The 19,374-nt window shown below is 35.9% G+C and overlaps 1 protein-coding gene across 3 annotated transcripts in view; it reads left to right on the top strand.

Annotated features, from left to right (window-relative positions):
* The window catches only part of MSR1 (macrophage scavenger receptor 1), an 86,197-nt gene extending 69,885 nt beyond the window's left edge, over positions 1-16,312 (top strand). For all 3 annotated transcript variants that reach the window (XM_003807438.5, XM_055116292.2, XM_055116291.2), the window contains exons 9-10: positions 3,629-3,817; positions 13,973-16,312. In XM_003807438.5, coding sequence (XP_003807486.2) covers positions 3,629-3,817; positions 13,973-14,106 — 323 coding nt within the window. In that variant the 3' untranslated portion in view covers positions 14,107-16,312. The remainder of the gene's footprint in view (positions 1-3,628; positions 3,818-13,972) is intronic.
* The last annotated feature ends 3,062 nt before the right edge of the window (positions 16,313-19,374 follow it).

Below are 19,374 nucleotides of genomic sequence, written 5' to 3'. Positions count from 1 at the left end.
GTTCATGCAAGTGACTCGGCCTGTTTGTCCAGTCCACAGGTGGGCATTTGGCCCAAGCTAGGCCATAGAAGAACTTCCCTGGATATTTTAGAAACTATCACTAAGAAATAGGCTGTAAAATATCAAGTTAGGTGAGTGTCAGAACTGTCAGTCTGTCACTGAGAAAGAGACAGTAACTGTCATCGAGAAAGAAACTGTAAAATATAAACTTAGGAGCTGTTAACAGACATGTTCTATCAAGTGAACAGGAGAGCAAAAATATCTAGCTTGCAACAAAAAAAGAATAATAAAGCAACCTACAGAAAGAAGCTTGAGTACAAGTTGGAGACTCCTAAGCAGATTCGAGTCTTGGGTCAGCTATTGCAGATACCTAAATATAATCTTATCCTTGGGTTCTATGAAACATCCAGTGTCCTTAAAATACATTATTATTTTGGTTTTGGTTTAAATTACTTTAGTTTCTGTTTCTGTTTTTTCACCAATTAAAAAATAATAATACACGAAATCGTTGTTTAGGCACATATTCTATGCTTATCTGTGTTTATTTGATTTGAATCTAGAAAATGTCTACACAAATAAAGAGGAAACAGCTATCCAGAAACACACACACACACACACACACACACACACACATATACATGTCTTCTGAAATCTTTATATACAAGATAAAAATACCCAAATGGAAAAAAAAAAGCCCTATCTGACTAAATATATTAGCTTGTTGCCAAAGAAACGACAGACATTCTTTACATCTTTGTGACAATGAATTAGCTACTTTCAGAGAAGTTTTGATCCTTCAGTCTTACAGAGAAAATGCTATGATCAAGGTTGATGACAAAATGAACTTTTCTACATCACCAAAACAGAGCAGTTGAATAGTAGGTGAAGCCAACTCTCAAATGAGTCTACTGACCTATTGAGACGCCTTTCCTCTATATTACTTCAGAGATGGTCAAGGATCAGCAATGTGTGGTCACCTGTCAATAGTTTATTTATAACTGAAAAATATTTCAGGTGACAGATATGGATCAGCATACCCAAGCATATTTGGCCCTAAAGAATTTGAATAGAGGGCCGGGTGCCGTGGCTTATGCCTGTGATCTCAGCACTTTGGGAGGCCGAGTCGGGCGGATCACGAGGTCAGGAAATCCAGACCATCCTGGCTAACACGGTGAAACCCCGTCTGTACTAAAAAATACAAAAAATTAGCTGGGCGTGGTGGCAGGCACCTGTAGTCGCAGCTACTCCGGAGGCTGAGGCAGGAGGATGGCTTGAACCCAGGAGGCGGAGCTTGCAGTGAGCTGAGATCGCTGCCACTACACTCCAGCCTGGGAGACAGCAAGACTCCGTCTCAAAAAAAAAAAAAAAAAAAAAAAAAAAAAAAGAATTTGAATAGAGGTACCTACTCCCCCTCAGGATCCCTTGAGCATACGGAATTTGGCAGAAATTTACAGTCAGCCATTCTCTTTGCAATAAATGAGATGAAAGGATTGTATCAGCAGCACTATCTGTTTCTGATATAATATCTCTCCTCTTCTGAATATATACTGCAATCATCTAGGTTAGTGGTTCTCAAAGTGTGGTCCCTGAACCAACAGCATTAGCTGTTGGGAGCTTGTTCTGCTGCATATTATTCTTTGAGAACCACTGCTCCAGGACAAGCAAGGCTCATTTATGACATTTTGGAAGCAGTAAGAGGTAAACAATGGGCAGTGAGAATGCTTACATTCACTTGTTTGGACAACAGGACAATGATGCTCATATAATCAAATGTTTGAGTGTGCCTGATTTTTCATAGCATGCATGCATGATAAATATATTATGTTTGGATATATTTGACTTGTATAAAAATAAACATTTGGATATCACACTAGTTAATAAAACATGTCTCTAATATGTAAAGGCTTCTCACAATCCATTCTTGGATTTTTCTTTCTCATTTTCTTTAGGCAATTACAGGAAATGATTGGGCCACTCAGGAATTTTACTAGTAAATGAAAGTTGAAATACTATAATAACAAATTATTTTCATGTTTTAAAGTGTTTTTAACTTATGCTTATTAAGTGAAGAAGGACTTATCCACTCAGGCATGCTTACACTAAATCAGTATTTAGCACTGAATTATATTTTGGAAGAATCAAGAGAATAATTATAATTATATATATAGTAACATGCCACCTTTTATGTTTCTGCATAGCTCAGGTCACTCAATTTCATTACAGGAAATTGTCAGTAATCTAATAACTTTAAATGTTATTAAATTACTGTTAAAACAGTAATAAGCATAAGTTAAAAACATTTGTTGAAACAGTAATCTAGTGACTTTAAATGTTATTAGATTACTGTTCTAACAAAATGAATTCAAACTGGAGAAAAAGAAGTTACTGAATATTTCTTCAATTAATTGAGCTCAAAAAACCCATTCCTTAAAACTCCATTTTCACATTAGAAAGATATTTTTGTTATGAAAATTACATCTTTTTTATAATATAATATTCCTCAAACTTATATTTGAAAAGCTATCTTTTGTTTACCTAGAATTACATTTATTAGTTTTTATGATTATTAGAAAATATTATTTTTATTTAATATTAACTAAATTTTTAAAAGTAATTTTTCATCTCTGCCTTTCATTCTGTTCTCTAGCCAAATAATTTTCTAAACAAATACTTAGCAGAATAATACAGGCTGTTGAGAGATTTTTCATACGCCAAGTGAATTGCTCTTATAATATTTGTTGCACTATTTTATTTAATCTGTCACTAGGTCAAAGTGCATATATATTGGTTTTTAAAAATAGAAAAGAGCCATTTCATATTTATGTAAATCTTTCTGTAGCATGATCAAGATTTTACAAAAGTTTATTGTACATATGGTCATTTTGATTAGACATTACAGAACAAAATTACTTTTATAATTATAAACAAAGTTTATTTCTTTGTAGTTTACTATTTGAATCACTTCTAAAAATAAACAAAATTGTCTGATTTTTTATCTCGTTAATATTTTTTTCTAAAGAGGAAAAACACAAAAATCTTTATTACAGAATCCAGGAACCTCACAACAAGGAAAGTCTTTGCTATTTCTAAATGAATGTTGTCACTATAGTTCCCTTGTTTCCCTTGGTAAACGATATGAAGTTTGATCACCTATTTTTGTGTTTATGATATTCTAAAATATCTGCTCCTCGCCCTCCTATAGTATTGAAAATCTCTGCATTGTATATTCATAAGTTTGTATGTTTGTATGTCAAGAAAATAATGAACCATTTAGTTATAATTTTTCAATGGTATGAAAAATCTAAGTGACAATAAACTTGTATCTGTCAAAATTCAAACTCGTTGGAATATAATCTTTGACGTGTCCTCGTATATATAACTTACATGTAAGACAGATTGAATTTTGCTCTTAACAGCTGTTAAAGCTGCAATATTTGCAGTTAAACTCTTTACCAATAGGTGGTGCTAGAAAGTTTAATATTTATTCCAATAGTTGAAGTTATTTGGAAAATGTGCTAAACATTTTTTTGTGTTTAAAAAAAAAGTGCTATAAAGCAGTATGTACATAATTAGTCCTTGCTTGCCTTTTTTTTTTTTTTTTTTTTTTTTTTTTTTTTTTACTTTACAGCTCCATTTACGAAAGTTCGACTGGTCGGTGGGAGTGGCCCTCACGAGGGGAGAGTGGAGATACTCCACAGCGGCCAGTGGGGTACAATTTGTGACGATCGCTGGGAAGTGCGCGTTGGACAGGTCGTCTGTAGGAGCTTGGGATACCCAGGTGTTCAAGCCGTGCACAAGGCAGCTCATTTTGGACAAGGTAATTTAAAGAAAATCTTGTGAGGTTTGTTGTTGTTTCAAACAGAGTCTCATTCTGTCGCCCAGACTGGAGTGCAGTGGCGCGATCTCGGCTCACTGCAACCTCTGCCTCCCGGATTCAAGCGTTTCTCCTCCCTTAGCCTGCCTAGCAGCTGGGACTACAGCCGCGCGCCACCACACCCGGCTCATTTTTTGTATTTTTAGTAGAGATGGGGTTTCACCGTGTTAGCCAGGATGGTCTCGATCTCCGGACCTCGTGATCTGCCCGCCTCGCCAACCTAAAGTGCTGGGATTACAGGCGAGAGCCACCGCGCTTGGCCAGAAAATTTTGTTTTTTAAAAAAATGAAATGTAGGCATTCTCTAAAGACAGAGAATAAAGTAGTGACAGGAACATAGTCTAGGCTTGGTACAGTGGCTCACGGTTGTAGTCCCAGCACTTTGGGAGGCTGAGGTGGGAAGATCACTGGAATAAATGAGTTCAAGACCAGCGTAGACAACATAGTAAGATCCTATCTCTACCAATTTAAAAAAAAAAAAAAAGCCAGGCGTGATAGCATGCACCTGCAGTCCTAGCTACTACAGAGGCTGAGGTGGGAGGGTCGCTTGGGCTCAGGAGTTCCAGGTTACATGAGCTATGGTCACGCTGCTGCACTCCAGCCTGGGTGACAGAGCAAGACCTGTCTCTGAAAAACAAATTTTTACAGAAAAGTAGAAAAAGGTAAGATGAACTTCTCAAATGCCTAGAAGATATTACCAAGTGCTAATATGCTATGATTTATTGAGTAATGACTATATGCCACGCATTGTGTTAAATACCTGCATAGTGTTAATAATAGGTCACAATTACATCCTTTACTATTTTACCTAAAATAATTTTCATATTGGGCTGGGCATGGTGGCTCACACCTGTAATCCCAGCACTTTGGGATGCTGAAGGTGGGTGGATCACTTGAGGTCAGGAGTTCGAGATCAGCCTGGCCAACATGGTGAAACCCCATCTCTACTAAAAATACAAAAATTAGCCAGGCATGGTGGTGCACGCCGGTAATCCCAGCTACTTTGGAGGCTGAGGCAGGACAATTACTTGGACCCAGGAGGTGGAGGTTGCAGTGAGCCGAGCTGCACTCCACCCTGGGTGACAGAGTGAGATTCCGTCTAAAAAAATAATGATAATAATTATCATATTAGGTTTAAGAGATGGATTTAAGCAGAAGTCTCAGGTTCTAGAGTCTTTAGGTCCCAGAAGGATAATTTAATTTCATGAAGAGAGGAGATGTCAGAAAATAGACTGGTAATGTGCAGAACTTCTGTAGCCAGTTTCAGCCCCTGGCCCTAGTTTTTAACTTGCACCCTAAAGGTTTACATAGAAGAAACAAAGGAAATAAACAGCTTCAGAGAGATCTGTGGAGTTTCCAAATTTTCCATCCCTGTCCCATATTTAGAACATTTTTCCCAGGTTGAAAAGTGTGGGTTTGAAATCATTCTTGCACCTATAAAATTTATCTCCAAAAGTAAAATAGTAAGATATTCTCAAGGTCAACAGCTAGATTTTTGCTTTTGTTTTCTTTGTTTTTCTTTTTTGTTTTTCTGGAGAAGAGGAAAAAGAAAAAATCCTCAACTCTTCATCCCTAGAGAATTGAATGATGCCATCAATTATTTAACAAGACTGAGCTCCCAATCTGAGTTTCCACATTGGTTTTCTGTTTTGTTTTTGTTTTTTTGGTTTTGGAGACAGATCTCCCTCTGTCACCCAGGCTGGAGTGTGGGATGTAATCTCGGCTTACTGCAACCTCTGCCTCCTGGGTTCAAGTGATTCTCCCTCCTCAGCCTCCTGAGAAGCTGCGACTACCAGCATGCACCATCACACCTGGCTAGTTTTTGTATATTTGGTAGTTATTTTTGGCTTCCCAAAGTGCTGGGATTACAGGTGTGAGCCACGCCACCCAGCCCACGTTTCCAAATTGTTTTGTGGGAACAGAATCCATTTCTAGGATAACTAACATCCACAGAATGAAAGACCATTTATTTAAAATACATAATTGTATAAAACATTTCAAGTGACTGTTACCATCTATGAAGGGGACACCCACAGTTCTAATAGAGGACATAACGAGTCTTATCCATGCTCTTAGTCACCTGGTAAATGACTGATTATTCTTCAGCTTTAGAAATAAAAGATGTTTTGGATTCTCACGAAGTGCTTTTGTTGACAAAATGAAGTATAAAATTTGCCAGTTATTTAGATAATATAATCAATGCAGGCAAGCTCAGTATAAAAAAAAGAAAAGTATCCTAAAATACCACTAGTCTGGATGAATTATTTTGATGCTTACATTATGCAGAGATCTGACAAGTCTGTATTTAGCATTGTTTCTTTAAGACAGTGGTTCCCAACCTTTTTGGCACCAGGGACCAGTTTTGTGGAAGACAATTTTTCCACAGACCAGGGGTGGGAGAAGGTTTGGGGATGGTTCAAGCACATGACATTTATTGTGCACATTATTTCTATTATTATTATACTGTAATATATAATGAAATGATTATACAACTTATTATGATGTAGATTATTCCACTCACTATGTGGAATCAGTGGGAGCTCTCAGCTTGGTTTCCTGCAACTAGACGGTCCCATCTGGGGCTGATGGGAGACAGTGACACCTGAAGTGTGTTGCTTATGTACAGTCTACTCCATAATCTCACTTTGGTTGCTGTCACTGTAGAAAACCCTGCTTCACTAAGATAGCATGTTGGAAATGGAAGCAGGCTTTTCAGTGCTTTTGTGGCAATTTCAGGATATTCTGCTTCGAAAGTTTAATCCAGAATGTATGGAAATTTGAAGTTGTCTCAAACATACCTTTAAAGGCACCAAAAGCAGCTGTACAACTGAAGTACATCAACTCACTTTCGACTCTAAAGCCTGCCATCAGATGCAGCTTGTCACTTTCCACTCACTGACAGGGTTTTTGATATGAGTCTACAAGCAATTGATTTACTATTGTCTCTGTGCCGTCACACCTCTCTGCTAATGTTAATCTTTATTTGCAGCCGCTCCCCAGCTCTAGCATCACGGCTGCAGCCCCACCTCAGATCATCAGACATTAGATTCTCATAAGAAGAGTGCAACCTAGATCCCTCACATGTGTAATTCACAATACGGTTTGTGTTCCTATGAGTATCTAATGCTGCCACTGATCTGACAGGAGGTGGCACTCAGGCGGTAATGTGAGTGATAGGGAGCGGCAGTAAATACAGATGAAGCTTTGCTCACTCACCTGCTGCTCACCTCCTGCTGTGCAGCCTTGTTTCTAACAGGCCATGGACACTATTGGTCCATGGTCTGTGGGCTGGGGACCCCTGCTTTAAGAAACTAGCCCAGTAGTACAGTGGCTGAGGTGAGGCTTTTTCATCTATTACAAAGAGAAAATCAAATGGAGAGCAACAGTAGTAGTATATGTACTTTAATTCAAGGAAAACTAGTAAGTGCTGGCAACATACAGCCTGTAGTATGAAAGTGAACAAGACGTCATCTCTAGCTTTATTTCTTCTCTGAGCATGAAGCTTTGCCATGGACTTCAAAGATATTTTTCCACTGGAGTTACAAACATAGGTGAGAAAAACATAGCTGAAGACTATTGTCCTAAAACTGTATTAACTTTAAGGCTTAGTCTCATGAGTAAAATAGTATTTTCCTCAAAACTTTTATTCATTCCTGCTTATATCTCTATAAAGTAGGGATTTCTGGTCTAAAGAACTGGTAAGAAAGGAAGATAATAAGTATACTGAGATACTAAGAAGAAAATGGTTTTTTTTAAACAAATAAGGAATAGAATGACAGAGTTTAGTCTCATGTGAAGTTACTTACTTGGCTATATGGAGATAAGTCTCTCAAGTTTTCTTGACATAATTTGTCTAAATTTTCAGGAGGCTGTTTGTTTATGGTAGTTGGTGATTCTATACATTGTCCCAGAGTTTTATTATCATCAAACAATAAAGTGGGCCAGGATTTTGGTTTCCTTTTACATTTTTTCAGCATCTAGTGAAGCAAACTGGAAAGATTAGGAGTTTTCTAACTTAAAAAATTGCAAGTTTAAACTTTAGCTGTGGTTATTGTGTTTCAGAATTTCAATTTCCTTTCCAATAAAATGAGAATAATACTGACCTGGCAGATTTGTTTTGAAGCTTGAGTTAACTAGCATATGGAAAGCACCCACTACAAAATCTGACTCACAATGTTGTATTGCTCACTACTGAAGGAGATCACTGCTAGCAGCAACACAAACTGTGTTATCACACATTTATTTGCTATTCTCTTTGAAAGAGTCAGATCACTATTACATTGTATATTGACATCAGTGATATTCCAAGGCTAATTCAAAGTAGATATCCCACTAATATGACTTAGATTTTTTATTTTATAGACAGGGTCTTACTCTGTCACCTAGGCTGGAATACAATGGTACAATCACAGCTTAATGCAGCCTCAAACTCCTGCTCTCAAGCGATCCTCCCGCCTTAGCCTGCAGAGTTTCTCGGGTCCACAGGCCTGCACCACATACCTGGCTAATTTTTTTTTAAATCTTAATCTCTTATAGAGACAGGTTCTTGCTATGTTGCTCAGGCTCATCTAAAACTCCTAGCCTCAAGCAATCCTCCTGCCTCAGCCTCCCAAAGTACTGGAATGACAGGTGTGAGCCACTGAACCTGGTTTGACTTAGCTCTTGTTTCCACTCCCTACCTAGAGTTCAGTACCAAACAACTAAAGAATAATTATGAGAATTTTAAAATAATAAAGCCAAATGAGCTGAGAGAAAAAATAGAACCAACATTATTTGTTCTGAAGAAAAGGATTTGAAAAGTAAGTTTTATGATCTACTTCACTGGATATTGTATTTTAAGAGACAGGCTTACATTATTCACTGATTGGGGATTAGACATGGCAAACGAGGTTTTTATGGAAAGCTGTTTAAAACATTCCGATTTTTTCACTCCTCCACCTTAAATTCACAGTTTCACTCAAGAGGAAAAGAAAAAGCAATTTTAAAAGCAGAGTAGAGACAAGAAAAGAAACTTCGAAAAATGAGTGGATGAGTAAAGAAGTAAAAGAGAAACATGCATTAATGTTTTAATTATTTATCATTCTCTTAGGAAAGTGAGAAGAATCAGGTTCATATCATATTGTACATCATTACCAAAATTGAAACAAAAAGAAAACAATTTTTTTTTTCGAGATGGAGTTTCGCTCTTGTTGCCCAGGCTGGAGTGCAGTGGCACAATCTCGGCTCACCGCAACCTCTGCCTCCCAGGTTCAAGCGATTCTCCTACCTTAGCCTCCCAAGTAGCTGGGATTACAGGCATGCACCACCACACCCAACTAATTTTTTGTATATTTAGTAGAGACGGGGTTTCTCCATGGTGGTCAGGCTGGTCTCGAACTCCTGACCTCACGAGATCCACCCACCTCAGCCTCCCAAAGTGCTGGGATTACAGGCATGAGCCACCATGCCCAGCCAGAAAACAATTTAAATGAACCCTCTTTTTATAATCCGCCATTATAGAAAGAATATAATTTTTGGACGGTCTCCACATATTTTTTTCTGGTTTTAAATAGCAAACCTGGATTAGCAGATAGAATCCTTAGTTTTAAGAACAATTAGTTTTGCAGCTGCAGGTAAAATGACTTATAGGAATAAAGTGTCAAGCATGCTCCTTTAAATAGGTTCTCTCATTTGGATGCACCTTTTTTTCTGACTAGACAAAACAAGTTTAATTAAGGAAGCACTGAGGGGCATCTACTGTTTATCAATGCACAGGGCAGGGAAAGGAGAGTGAGTCACTTTTTGCCCCGTATCCAGGCTTTCCCAGCTCTTGTGCCTGTGGTCTCCCTGCAGCAAACTTGGATGAGCTTTATCAGACAACAGTGGTACCTCCAAGAATTTGTTCCAGCTATATCCGAGCCTGTATGGATGCTGATGAGGGAAGTAAGATCTGGAGTAACTATTGCATCTTCTCCTGAGTTTGTAGTGCTGAAACTCCAAACCTGAAAACAGAAACAAAAGTAATATATAAACATAAATGCCATTTAAAAGTTATTCTTAGCTGTCTTTTCTTTGCTTTTTTATTACCACTTTTACATGCCATAATCAATTTTCTATGTGAAATTTTCAAAAAAAAAAAAGGGTAAACAGAAGGCAATCAAAAAATGCACCTGTATACCTCTGAACTATAATGAATGGGAGTAAATATAATCTCAAAGATAAATAGATATATCAAAGGGTTACAACTCAAATTTTTACATACTGCTCCTTGCACTTTGAATGTTTTAAAATGTAAACGTTTGAATGTTAAATATTATGGAAGGTAATATAGGGCCGGTCCATAGAGCTGGGTAATCACAGAAAAATAGCATATTTTTTTCATAGAGAAAATAAGTAGGGGTAGGAGAGGTCACCAAAGTTGCACAAATTTACGTAGTCATTATGGTGATTGGGGGTGGGTGGGGGTGGGAAGAAGGGTCAAGATTCATGCCTTAACCTTTCTCTCATACCATGCTTTCTCCACCAGATGGAACATCCTTCCAAGTCCTTTATACTTAAGATCTTCATTTCTAAAGAGCTTGCTTCTTCAGAATCTTAGAATCATGAAATATTAAAGGTAGAGAAAGTCTTAAAGCTATGTTAGCCTTACTCCTTTATTCTGCATATCATAAAATTGAGGAAAAATGAGTGGTTTCTCTATAAGCACAAAACTACAATCCAAACTATAGGCTATATTGGCCCATTCTTCTCTACTTTGATTCCCAAGGTGTTTTCAACTTTAATTTACAATGTTTTTCTCAATGCAGACACTGTTCACAAAGCACTTCTCAACTAGGCTTAAAAGTCATACAAATTTATGTCACTCAGTCATGACTAGAAATAATGAAAATACACATTCAGGCACTTTTAACTATTAATGATATTTGCTCTCCCATTTATCTATTCAGCAGCTGATCTCAAATCTCATCATTTTATAATATATCTGGATGATGTATCAAACTGATTACCTCTTATTTTTCATAGAAATACTGGTAAGATTAAAGATACTCAAATCCACCAAAGAAATATCAGTGTCTTTCATTTTTTTATAAAGAGGTGAAGAGGAGGTCAGGCACAGTGGCTCACCCCTGTAATCGCAGCACTTTGGGAGGCTGAGGTGGGCGGATCACAAGGTGAAGAGATCGAGACCATTCTGGCCAACATGGTGAAACCCCGTCTCTACTAAAAATACAAAAATTAGCTGGGCGTGGTGGTGCACACCTGTAGTCCCAGCTACTCAGGAGGCTGAGGCAGGAGAATCATTTGAACCCAGGAAGCGGAAGTGCAGTGAGCCGAGATCACACCGTTGCACTCCAGCCTGGGCGATAGAGGGAGTCTCTGTCTCAAAAAAAAAAAAAAAAAAAATTAAAAAAAATATATAATCAATATAAATCCCTACAACCCTCAAATTATAAAGGAAATCATAGATATATATATGGCTAGGTATATAGGTGGAAAGATGAGAGAGAGAGAAATAGAGGAAGAGGATTAGAGATTAAAAACATATCTAAGAAACACACGTAATATTTGTATAGCTTTCCACCGAATAGAAAGAATAGTTCAGAGGCACAAAAAAAATAATAAAAGTGACAGCCCCAACAATGAAAATCCTTGAATAACAGTTATTATCTAAAGAAATAAAAACAAATTTGTTTTTTATCTCATTGGTTTACACAAGGATAAAATTTTATGAATTTTATACTATCTGCATTAACTTTTTAATGCAGAAAACAGTTTGGAATGAGATGGAAAATGTGTATTAAATAAATTTTTCCCCTGGGCTCAATAGTCTTGAATATATTAATATAAAAATAAAACAACAAATCTTTGGAAATTACTTCTATAATTCTATCTAGACATCTATGTAACCCATGAATATCACTAAGCTTTAAGTGTCATCATGTTCTGTTGCCTGGATCTATTCTTTGTAAATGTGAGAAAGTCATACACCCTTTCTCAGTCTCAGTTTATGTATCTATGAAATGGAGATAATTATCATTATTTATCAAGGTTATTATAAGAAGTAAATTTAGAAATGTATGTGAAAAGACCTAGCATATTACCTTATACACAAGCAGTTAAAAAATTTTCACTGTGTCTGAAACTGTTCCACATAGCAAAAGACAGAGATACCAAATTCCACAATACATTTGTCACATCCATGTGTCCTCAGAGGAAAAATAACCAGAATAAGAATCAGAGGCTCTAGATGCCAGTATTTGCTCTGGCGTGATTGCATATGTGATCTCAGTTGCTTCATCTACCTAGAACATAAGCCCTCCCAGGAAGTCAGTCCACAAGAGTATGGAGTTTGGTCTTGTTCACTTGTGTAGGCACCCAAAGCAGATTTGCTAAATAAGTCTAATAATGAAGGAGGTTGCAGTAAGTCATTGATTTAAGGCAGTGGCTCAGGGTGGATACAGGATGAGAATCCTGTGCGACTTTGAGCACGCACAGTTCCTTATCCTTGCTGATTTTCAGTTTCCTCAACAGTAAAATGACACAATAATGGAATTCAATTTTTGAAAGTTATTTGAGGATTGCATGGAATAATACATCAAATGTATAAGTGTTTCCTGCCACATAAGAAATTCTTAAAAGAGTGGACTTAAATTTTCATTATCAGGACCACAACCTTGGTATTCTAACATTCGTGAATTCCCTTACTGCAGTTTCTAAAAACATGTGCTTACATGTCAGCACACTAATCAACTAAATTATTTCTTTCCTTTGCTGTTCGTGTTGGGATGGCCTTGCTGTGCTGTAGACATTGGGAGAATTCCCACTCTCAGTTTCCTTTTCCTGGATTGTACAAATTCTGCACTGCTGAAATCTAAATTCACTGAGTAGACCTACAAAATATAATGCGAAAGCATCACAGTAGCCCGGGTTCAGAATTCATGGAGCCATTCTCGCACTCTCCAAATTATGACAGAGCCATGGCTTTCACCAAAAGTTTAATTTCTGTTTGTTTATACAATTTATAAATGACAATAAATATAATAGATATAATTTATAAATGTCTCATACTTCGGCTTCCTCCTGTATTAACATGGGAATAGTCTTACTATTTGTGCAATTGTTTTTATTTGCCTGTATTTTTAAGTAGCCCTTTGAGGCTTTCAAAAAGCTTTTATAGACTTTATATACTTATAAGGAAACACAGATATACAAACACATATACACATACAAACATGCTCACACATACAATCACAAACACAATAGGAAACATGCCATGCCTAGTAAGATAATTTGGGAACTAAAAAGTGTCCCTGGCAAGGTTTCTGGTTTTGAGATCATATTCCTTTATTCTTTTCCTTCTTCTGCCTTAAAATTTCAAGTAAAAAAGCCTCAATACTGTTATAAACACCTCAAAAAATACTTGGGCTCTCCAACTTACTGTTAACACTCTTACAATTGATCAGCTCAGGAAAACCTTTGCTTTGTCATTTTCTTGCTGTTTGTGTTTGCAATCAGTAGCATTCTTAATCCGTGGTTTCCTTACAGGATGGTGTGTAGGCCCTTTGCTGATTAGATTAGTTCTACTTTAATTAAAAACAGATAATGTATTTGATAAACCACGCACACATAAATTGAAATACACGGGAAGATAAGAAAAGGTGGAAGATGCTGATATTAAGTTTTCCTTTTTCCGGTTTATCTTATGTGCAAATATACCCCAAGACCCTTTGACATACAGATACGCTTGGATCATCAGGTTATTACATGTACCCATGATTATTAAGGCTGAAACTTTCGTCTTTATTTTTAGATTAATAATAAAACTAATTTGTCAAATCCTTAAAAAAACATTCTTAATCTCTACTTTTATAGAACTGTGTAGGTAACTTTGTTAGAGCTCTTCTTACTTTGCATTTTAGTAGTTTACATGTTAACAGAGTATAAAGTGTTCTGAAGCAGGAGATTAATTTTTGATTCCTACTAGAGAGCACAGAACTTGCATACAGAAAATAATCAATACTTTTTTGTTTAATTAGTGAAGGAATTAATGGCTTTGCCCCACTCAAAGAGAAACACTAAACTCTAAACTTACTAATGCAGTTATACCTCATTATTGCAGGTACTGGTCCAATATGGCTGAATGAAGTGTTTTGTTTTGGGAGAGAATCATCTATTGAAGAATGTAAAATTCGGCAATGGGGGACAAGAGCCTGTTCACATTCTGAAGATGCTGGAGTCACTTGCACTTTATAATGCATCATATTTTCATTCACAACTATGAAATCGCTGCTCAAAAATGATTTTATTACCTTGTTCCTGTAAAATCCATTTAATCAATATTTAAGAGATTAAGAATATTGCCCAAATAATATTTTAGATTACAGGATTAATATATTGAACACCTTCATACTTTCTATTTTATGTCTATGTTTAAATCATTTTAACTTCTATAGGTTTTTAAATGGAATTTTCTAATATAATGACTTATATGCTGAATTGAACATTTTGAAGTTTATAGCTTCCAGATTACAAAGGCCAAGGGTAATAGAAATGCATACCAGTAATTGGCTCCAATTCATAATATGTTCACCAGGAGATTACAATTTTTTGCTCTTCTTGTCTTTGTAATCTATTTAGTTGACTTTAATTACTTTCTGAATAACGGAAGGGATCAGAAGATATCTCTTGTGCCTAGATTGCAAAATCTCCAATCCACACGTACTATTTTAAAATAAGAATGTTATCCAACTATTAAGATATCTCAATGTGCAATAACTTGTGTATTAGGTATCAATGTTAATGATATGTCTTGGCCACTATGGACCAGGGAGCTTATTTTTCTTGTCATGTACTTACAACTGTTTAATTGAATCATGAAGTAAATTGAAAGCAGGACATATGAGAAAACTGACCATCAGTATATTTGTCCAGATAATTGGTGGATCAAAAATGCCACTTAACAGGAAGTTTAGTTTGTTATGCACTTTAAATGGAATAATTAGCTTGTTACAATTCTAGGACATGGTGTTTAAAATTTAAATCTAATTAATCCATTTTAACAAGCAATGCAAACATCTTCAGTGCAGAAGGAAGAGTGGTTTCAACTTTTTGGAGTCTTTTATGAAGTCAGTCAACATTTACAACCAAAGGGCGGCGGGGGGGGCGGGGGGGGTGCGTCTTTGGTCCTAAAGGGACAATAACTCTGAGCATGCCCCAAAAAAGTAGCTTAGCAACCTTTTGTTGGTAGTCAACCCATCCCCAGGGCCATAGTGTAGAGTGTGAAAAGCTACCCTGAAACCCAGTAATTCTACCCTGAAAGTGACTGTCTGCAGAAAGACCAGTAGTTGATATTAAAGCGCAAATGAATTCAACCTCAGCCCTGAAAATAACAGAATTCTGAAGTTTCCTATGACTAATTCACAAAAAAAGTAATTGTAAACTAGTACTATTATGGAATTACTCTACTGTTCTTTCTTTAATAGTGGGAAATGAAAGCATAAGCTTAAGCATTTTTTCATATTCTGAAGCCTCACCACACATAATAACCAAGTGGTAGACTCACAGCCGTCCAACTTAAAAAGGCAAAACCTTACCTTGGAATTGGAATTACTGTAAACAGCCTACTGAAAATGCATTTTTATCATGTAACATTCTTCTACTTGTTTAACATTGCTGATTTTCTCTGGCAGCATAATTTTGTGGTTAAGAGAATGAATTCTGAATGTACACTTTCTGTCTCAAACCCTGGCTGTAATTTCAGCTAGTTAATAATTCTTTGTGTTCGGTTCCACTATCTAGGTATTTTCTTCAAAAGGTAAATACAGTGGTTTCTGAAAGAATCATTTGCATTATCAGCCTGTTTGGGATGTCTGAGATCAGTGCCTCTGGGTTGTTAATACTGTATTGCTGTATGGTATATGTATGCTGATTTACTACTTATGCATAAGTGGTATGCATGGGATGTCTGAAATCAGTGCCTATGGGTTGTTAATAGTATTAACTATTAGTGTTAACTGTTAGTATTAACTATTAGTATTATTAACACTAATAATAGTACTATTACTATTACTATTTTTATTTTAAAACAAAATTTACCTTTAAAATAATAATAGTACTATTGCTAGTATTAGTACTAGTACTATTGCTATTACTAGTACTAGTACTAGTACTATGACACTGTTAATAGTACTATTAACAACCCATAGGCACCTGGGATGTCTGAGATCAGTGCCTATGGGTTGTTAATACTATATTGCTGTATGGTATATGCATGCTGATTTACCACTTATGCATAGATATATCTTTAATAAGTAATCTAAAAATCCTTTTTGTATTTGAGAGAATCTACTAAGTTCAGTCCAGTCAAGAAAAGAACCTAATAGCACCAATACAAATTGAGGACTTAATTTACTTTGGAATGTTGAATTGCATTTGCTCCATTAAAAAAAACACAAATTTGCGATTTGGTTTTTTTGAAAAAATAGCTCAGCTGACCAGAATGAATGTATTCTACTTGTTGAGCCATCCAGCATCACGTTAAATGCAAAATGTATATTTAAATAAAAGAAGAAGAAAAAAGAAAGACCAAAGGGATGTAGAAAATGAAGAATAACCATTAATATCTAAGGGCCAAACACATTCCACCTAAATTATCTAAATAGTTTCAAATCAAAACTTTCCATTTTTTCAAGACATATAGACCATAGTAGTTTGTACTTAAGTAAAGCATTACATTAATTTGTAATGTGCCTATTACAAATAATATACAGTTGACCCTTGAACAATGCAGAGGTTGGGAGCACTGATCCCTTCACAGTGAAAAATCCACATATAACTTTTGACTCCCCCAAAACTTAGCCACTGAGAGCCTACTGGTGACCAGAATCCTTACCAATAACATAAATAGTCAATTAACCATTTTTTTGTATTACTAATAATGTCAACTAACACATTTTATATGCATGATGTACTGTATTCTTACAAAAAAATAAACTAGAGGAAAGAAAACATTAAGAAAATCATAAGGAAGAGAAATATATTTACTATTAATCAAGTGGAAGTGAACCATCATAAATGTCGTCATCCTTCATTGTTGTTTTCATATTGAGTAGTCTGAGAAGGAGAAAGAGGGGGAGTTGGATTTGCTGTCTCAGGAATCATAGAGGTGGAAGATCCATGTATAAGTGGAACAGTGCACAGTTCAAACACATATTGTTTAAGGGTTGACTGTAATAATATTTGCTATTAAGGGTAAAATGAAATATTTGTACCCTCAGTCATTTGTTTGATCAGTATGGCAGTGATATGTATGTCCAAAGCAATCACACTCAAGAGATACAAAATTACCATCACTGGGTTACAATGGTAAGCATTATTTACTCTCCGGAGTTGGAGAAGCTCAAGGCTGGTGAAGCTCAAGATCTCATGTTAACTAAATAGAATCAAGATTATGGCAGAGAGGAGGAAAAAGTCAATGTTTGTCAGGTAGACAATTAACAATGTTCCCTCAGAAAAGCACAATTAGGAGATGATTACGTTGAGTTTTTTTAATTCATTGAGACAGTATATAGGAATTTTAGGAACATGTGTTTGGCACTAGATGTGGTTTTGGCTTTTAATCACACATATAACCATAATATAGCCTGATTTTTTTCAACTATGCATTTTCTTTGCACTTTTTCTTTATTGAATGTTAGGTAATACATTTTAAAATGTTTTTCTTTAACCACACCAATCTTCTGGTTACATAACATACTGAAATATGTATTCCTTTCTGTTATTTATCAGCTATTTTCCTTTGCAGAGTAATTTATATTTAAAACTCTTAGAATTTATATTTTTAAAATGTTAATATCTTAACAAGAACTTATGTATATGTTATTATTGAGTACATTTACTTAAACAAACAAACAAAAACAAAGAGCAATATTAACAAAATGGTGGAGTAGGCAGCTTCATGAATTCATTCTTTTAGAGAAATATCAAAAAATAAATAGAAACTGTCAGAATCAACTTTGTCAGGACTCTGAAAAAATTCAAAATTTTACAGCAACTAAGCAAATGTTGAGTCAAGAAAAAGGCAACTTTGAAACAACAGTAAAGTTTGTGATATTTTTACCTGCCTTCCCCCTACCTCCTCCTGGATGCAGCAATGTTTTTTTTTTGTTTTGTTTTGTTTTTTTGTCTTGAGGCAGTGGTAGGCAGTCTACATTCGCAGCTTGGGCCCTTGGGCCCTGGTTCCATGGGAAGCAGAGATGACCTTCCTCACAAACGGTTGTGTTTGTCTGTTTTAATCTGTCTAAGAAATTCCCTGAAGGACTGATGCAAAGCATTCAACTCTGTTTCACTTAATTTTGAATTCAGGTTGGTAAAGCAGTGGCCGTTGTTCAAAAACACTGTTAGCTGAAATAACAACACTCAAATGCATGGGTCACAACATTATAGTTGAAACATGAAATAGAGAGCATAAGGCCTGGTAGCAAAAACTGAAGACAGTTTCTTTGGGAAATTAGGGTGTTTAAAAAAATGAATGCAGGGAAATTTAGAAAGCCCCATGCATGCTCAGGGCAAAACACATGCCTTGAAAAGAACCTAAACTTTCACCTTGGGCTGATCTCTAGGATTAGTGCAAATCTGGCTAAGTGTTAAAGGCGTGCCCAGGCTCAGAAACAATCTGCAAATACTGAGGGAGATGGATTGTTGTTGGTTGTGTTGGTTGCTGCAGATTTTGTGTTTTGTCTTTTATTTCTGTTTTTAGTGCTTGGCATTCAAAAACACTAGCTTAACGCAAAGTAAGGAACAGAGACTCCAGTGATCATCAACAATAAGGAACACAGTCTTGGTAAAAATCATTCAGGATAGTCACAAAACAAAAATAAGCAAAAGAAATTAAAAGAATGGTCACTGAGGAAGTACAGATGTTGTACCTACTTGACAAAGACATTAAAACAACTGTCTTAAATATGCTTTAAAAAGTAATGGACAAAGAATGAAAGGAAATATGAAAAATAATGTGTTAGCCATATTAGAATATCAATAAAGATACAAAAATTACAAAAAATAGAGCCAAACAGAAACTGCATCTGAAAATACAATTACTAAAATGAAAACGTTATTAGAGGGCTTTAACAGCAGATTTCAACAAGCAAGAGAATTAGTTCATCTGAAAATAGGACAATTTAAATTGAGTCTGAGAAGCAGATAGAAAAAAATAATGAAGAAAAGTAAAAAGAGCTTAAGGGACATGTGGGACACCATCAAGTGGGCCAAAATATGCATTTTGAGAGTCCCAGAGACAGAGAGAAAGTAGAAGAAAGAATAGGTAAATAAATACTAAACAAAACTTCCCAAATTTGATGGTAGGCATGAATCTAAAAGTCCAAGAATCTCAAAAAACTCTCACACCAAGACAAACTGGTCAAACTGCCGAAAGAAAAAGACAAAGAGAGTCTTGAAAGTAGCAAGGGAGAAGCAACTTGTCATATACAATGGACCTTCAAAAAGATTAATAGCTGATTTCTC

The sequence above is a fragment of the Pan paniscus genome, chromosome 7 (genome assembly GCF_029289425.2).
Source record: "Pan paniscus chromosome 7, NHGRI_mPanPan1-v2.0_pri, whole genome shotgun sequence".
Taxonomy (NCBI): domain Eukaryota; kingdom Metazoa; phylum Chordata; class Mammalia; order Primates; family Hominidae; genus Pan; species Pan paniscus.
Note: the sequence above shows the minus strand (reverse complement) of the source record. Positions and strands in the feature narration are given on the sequence as shown.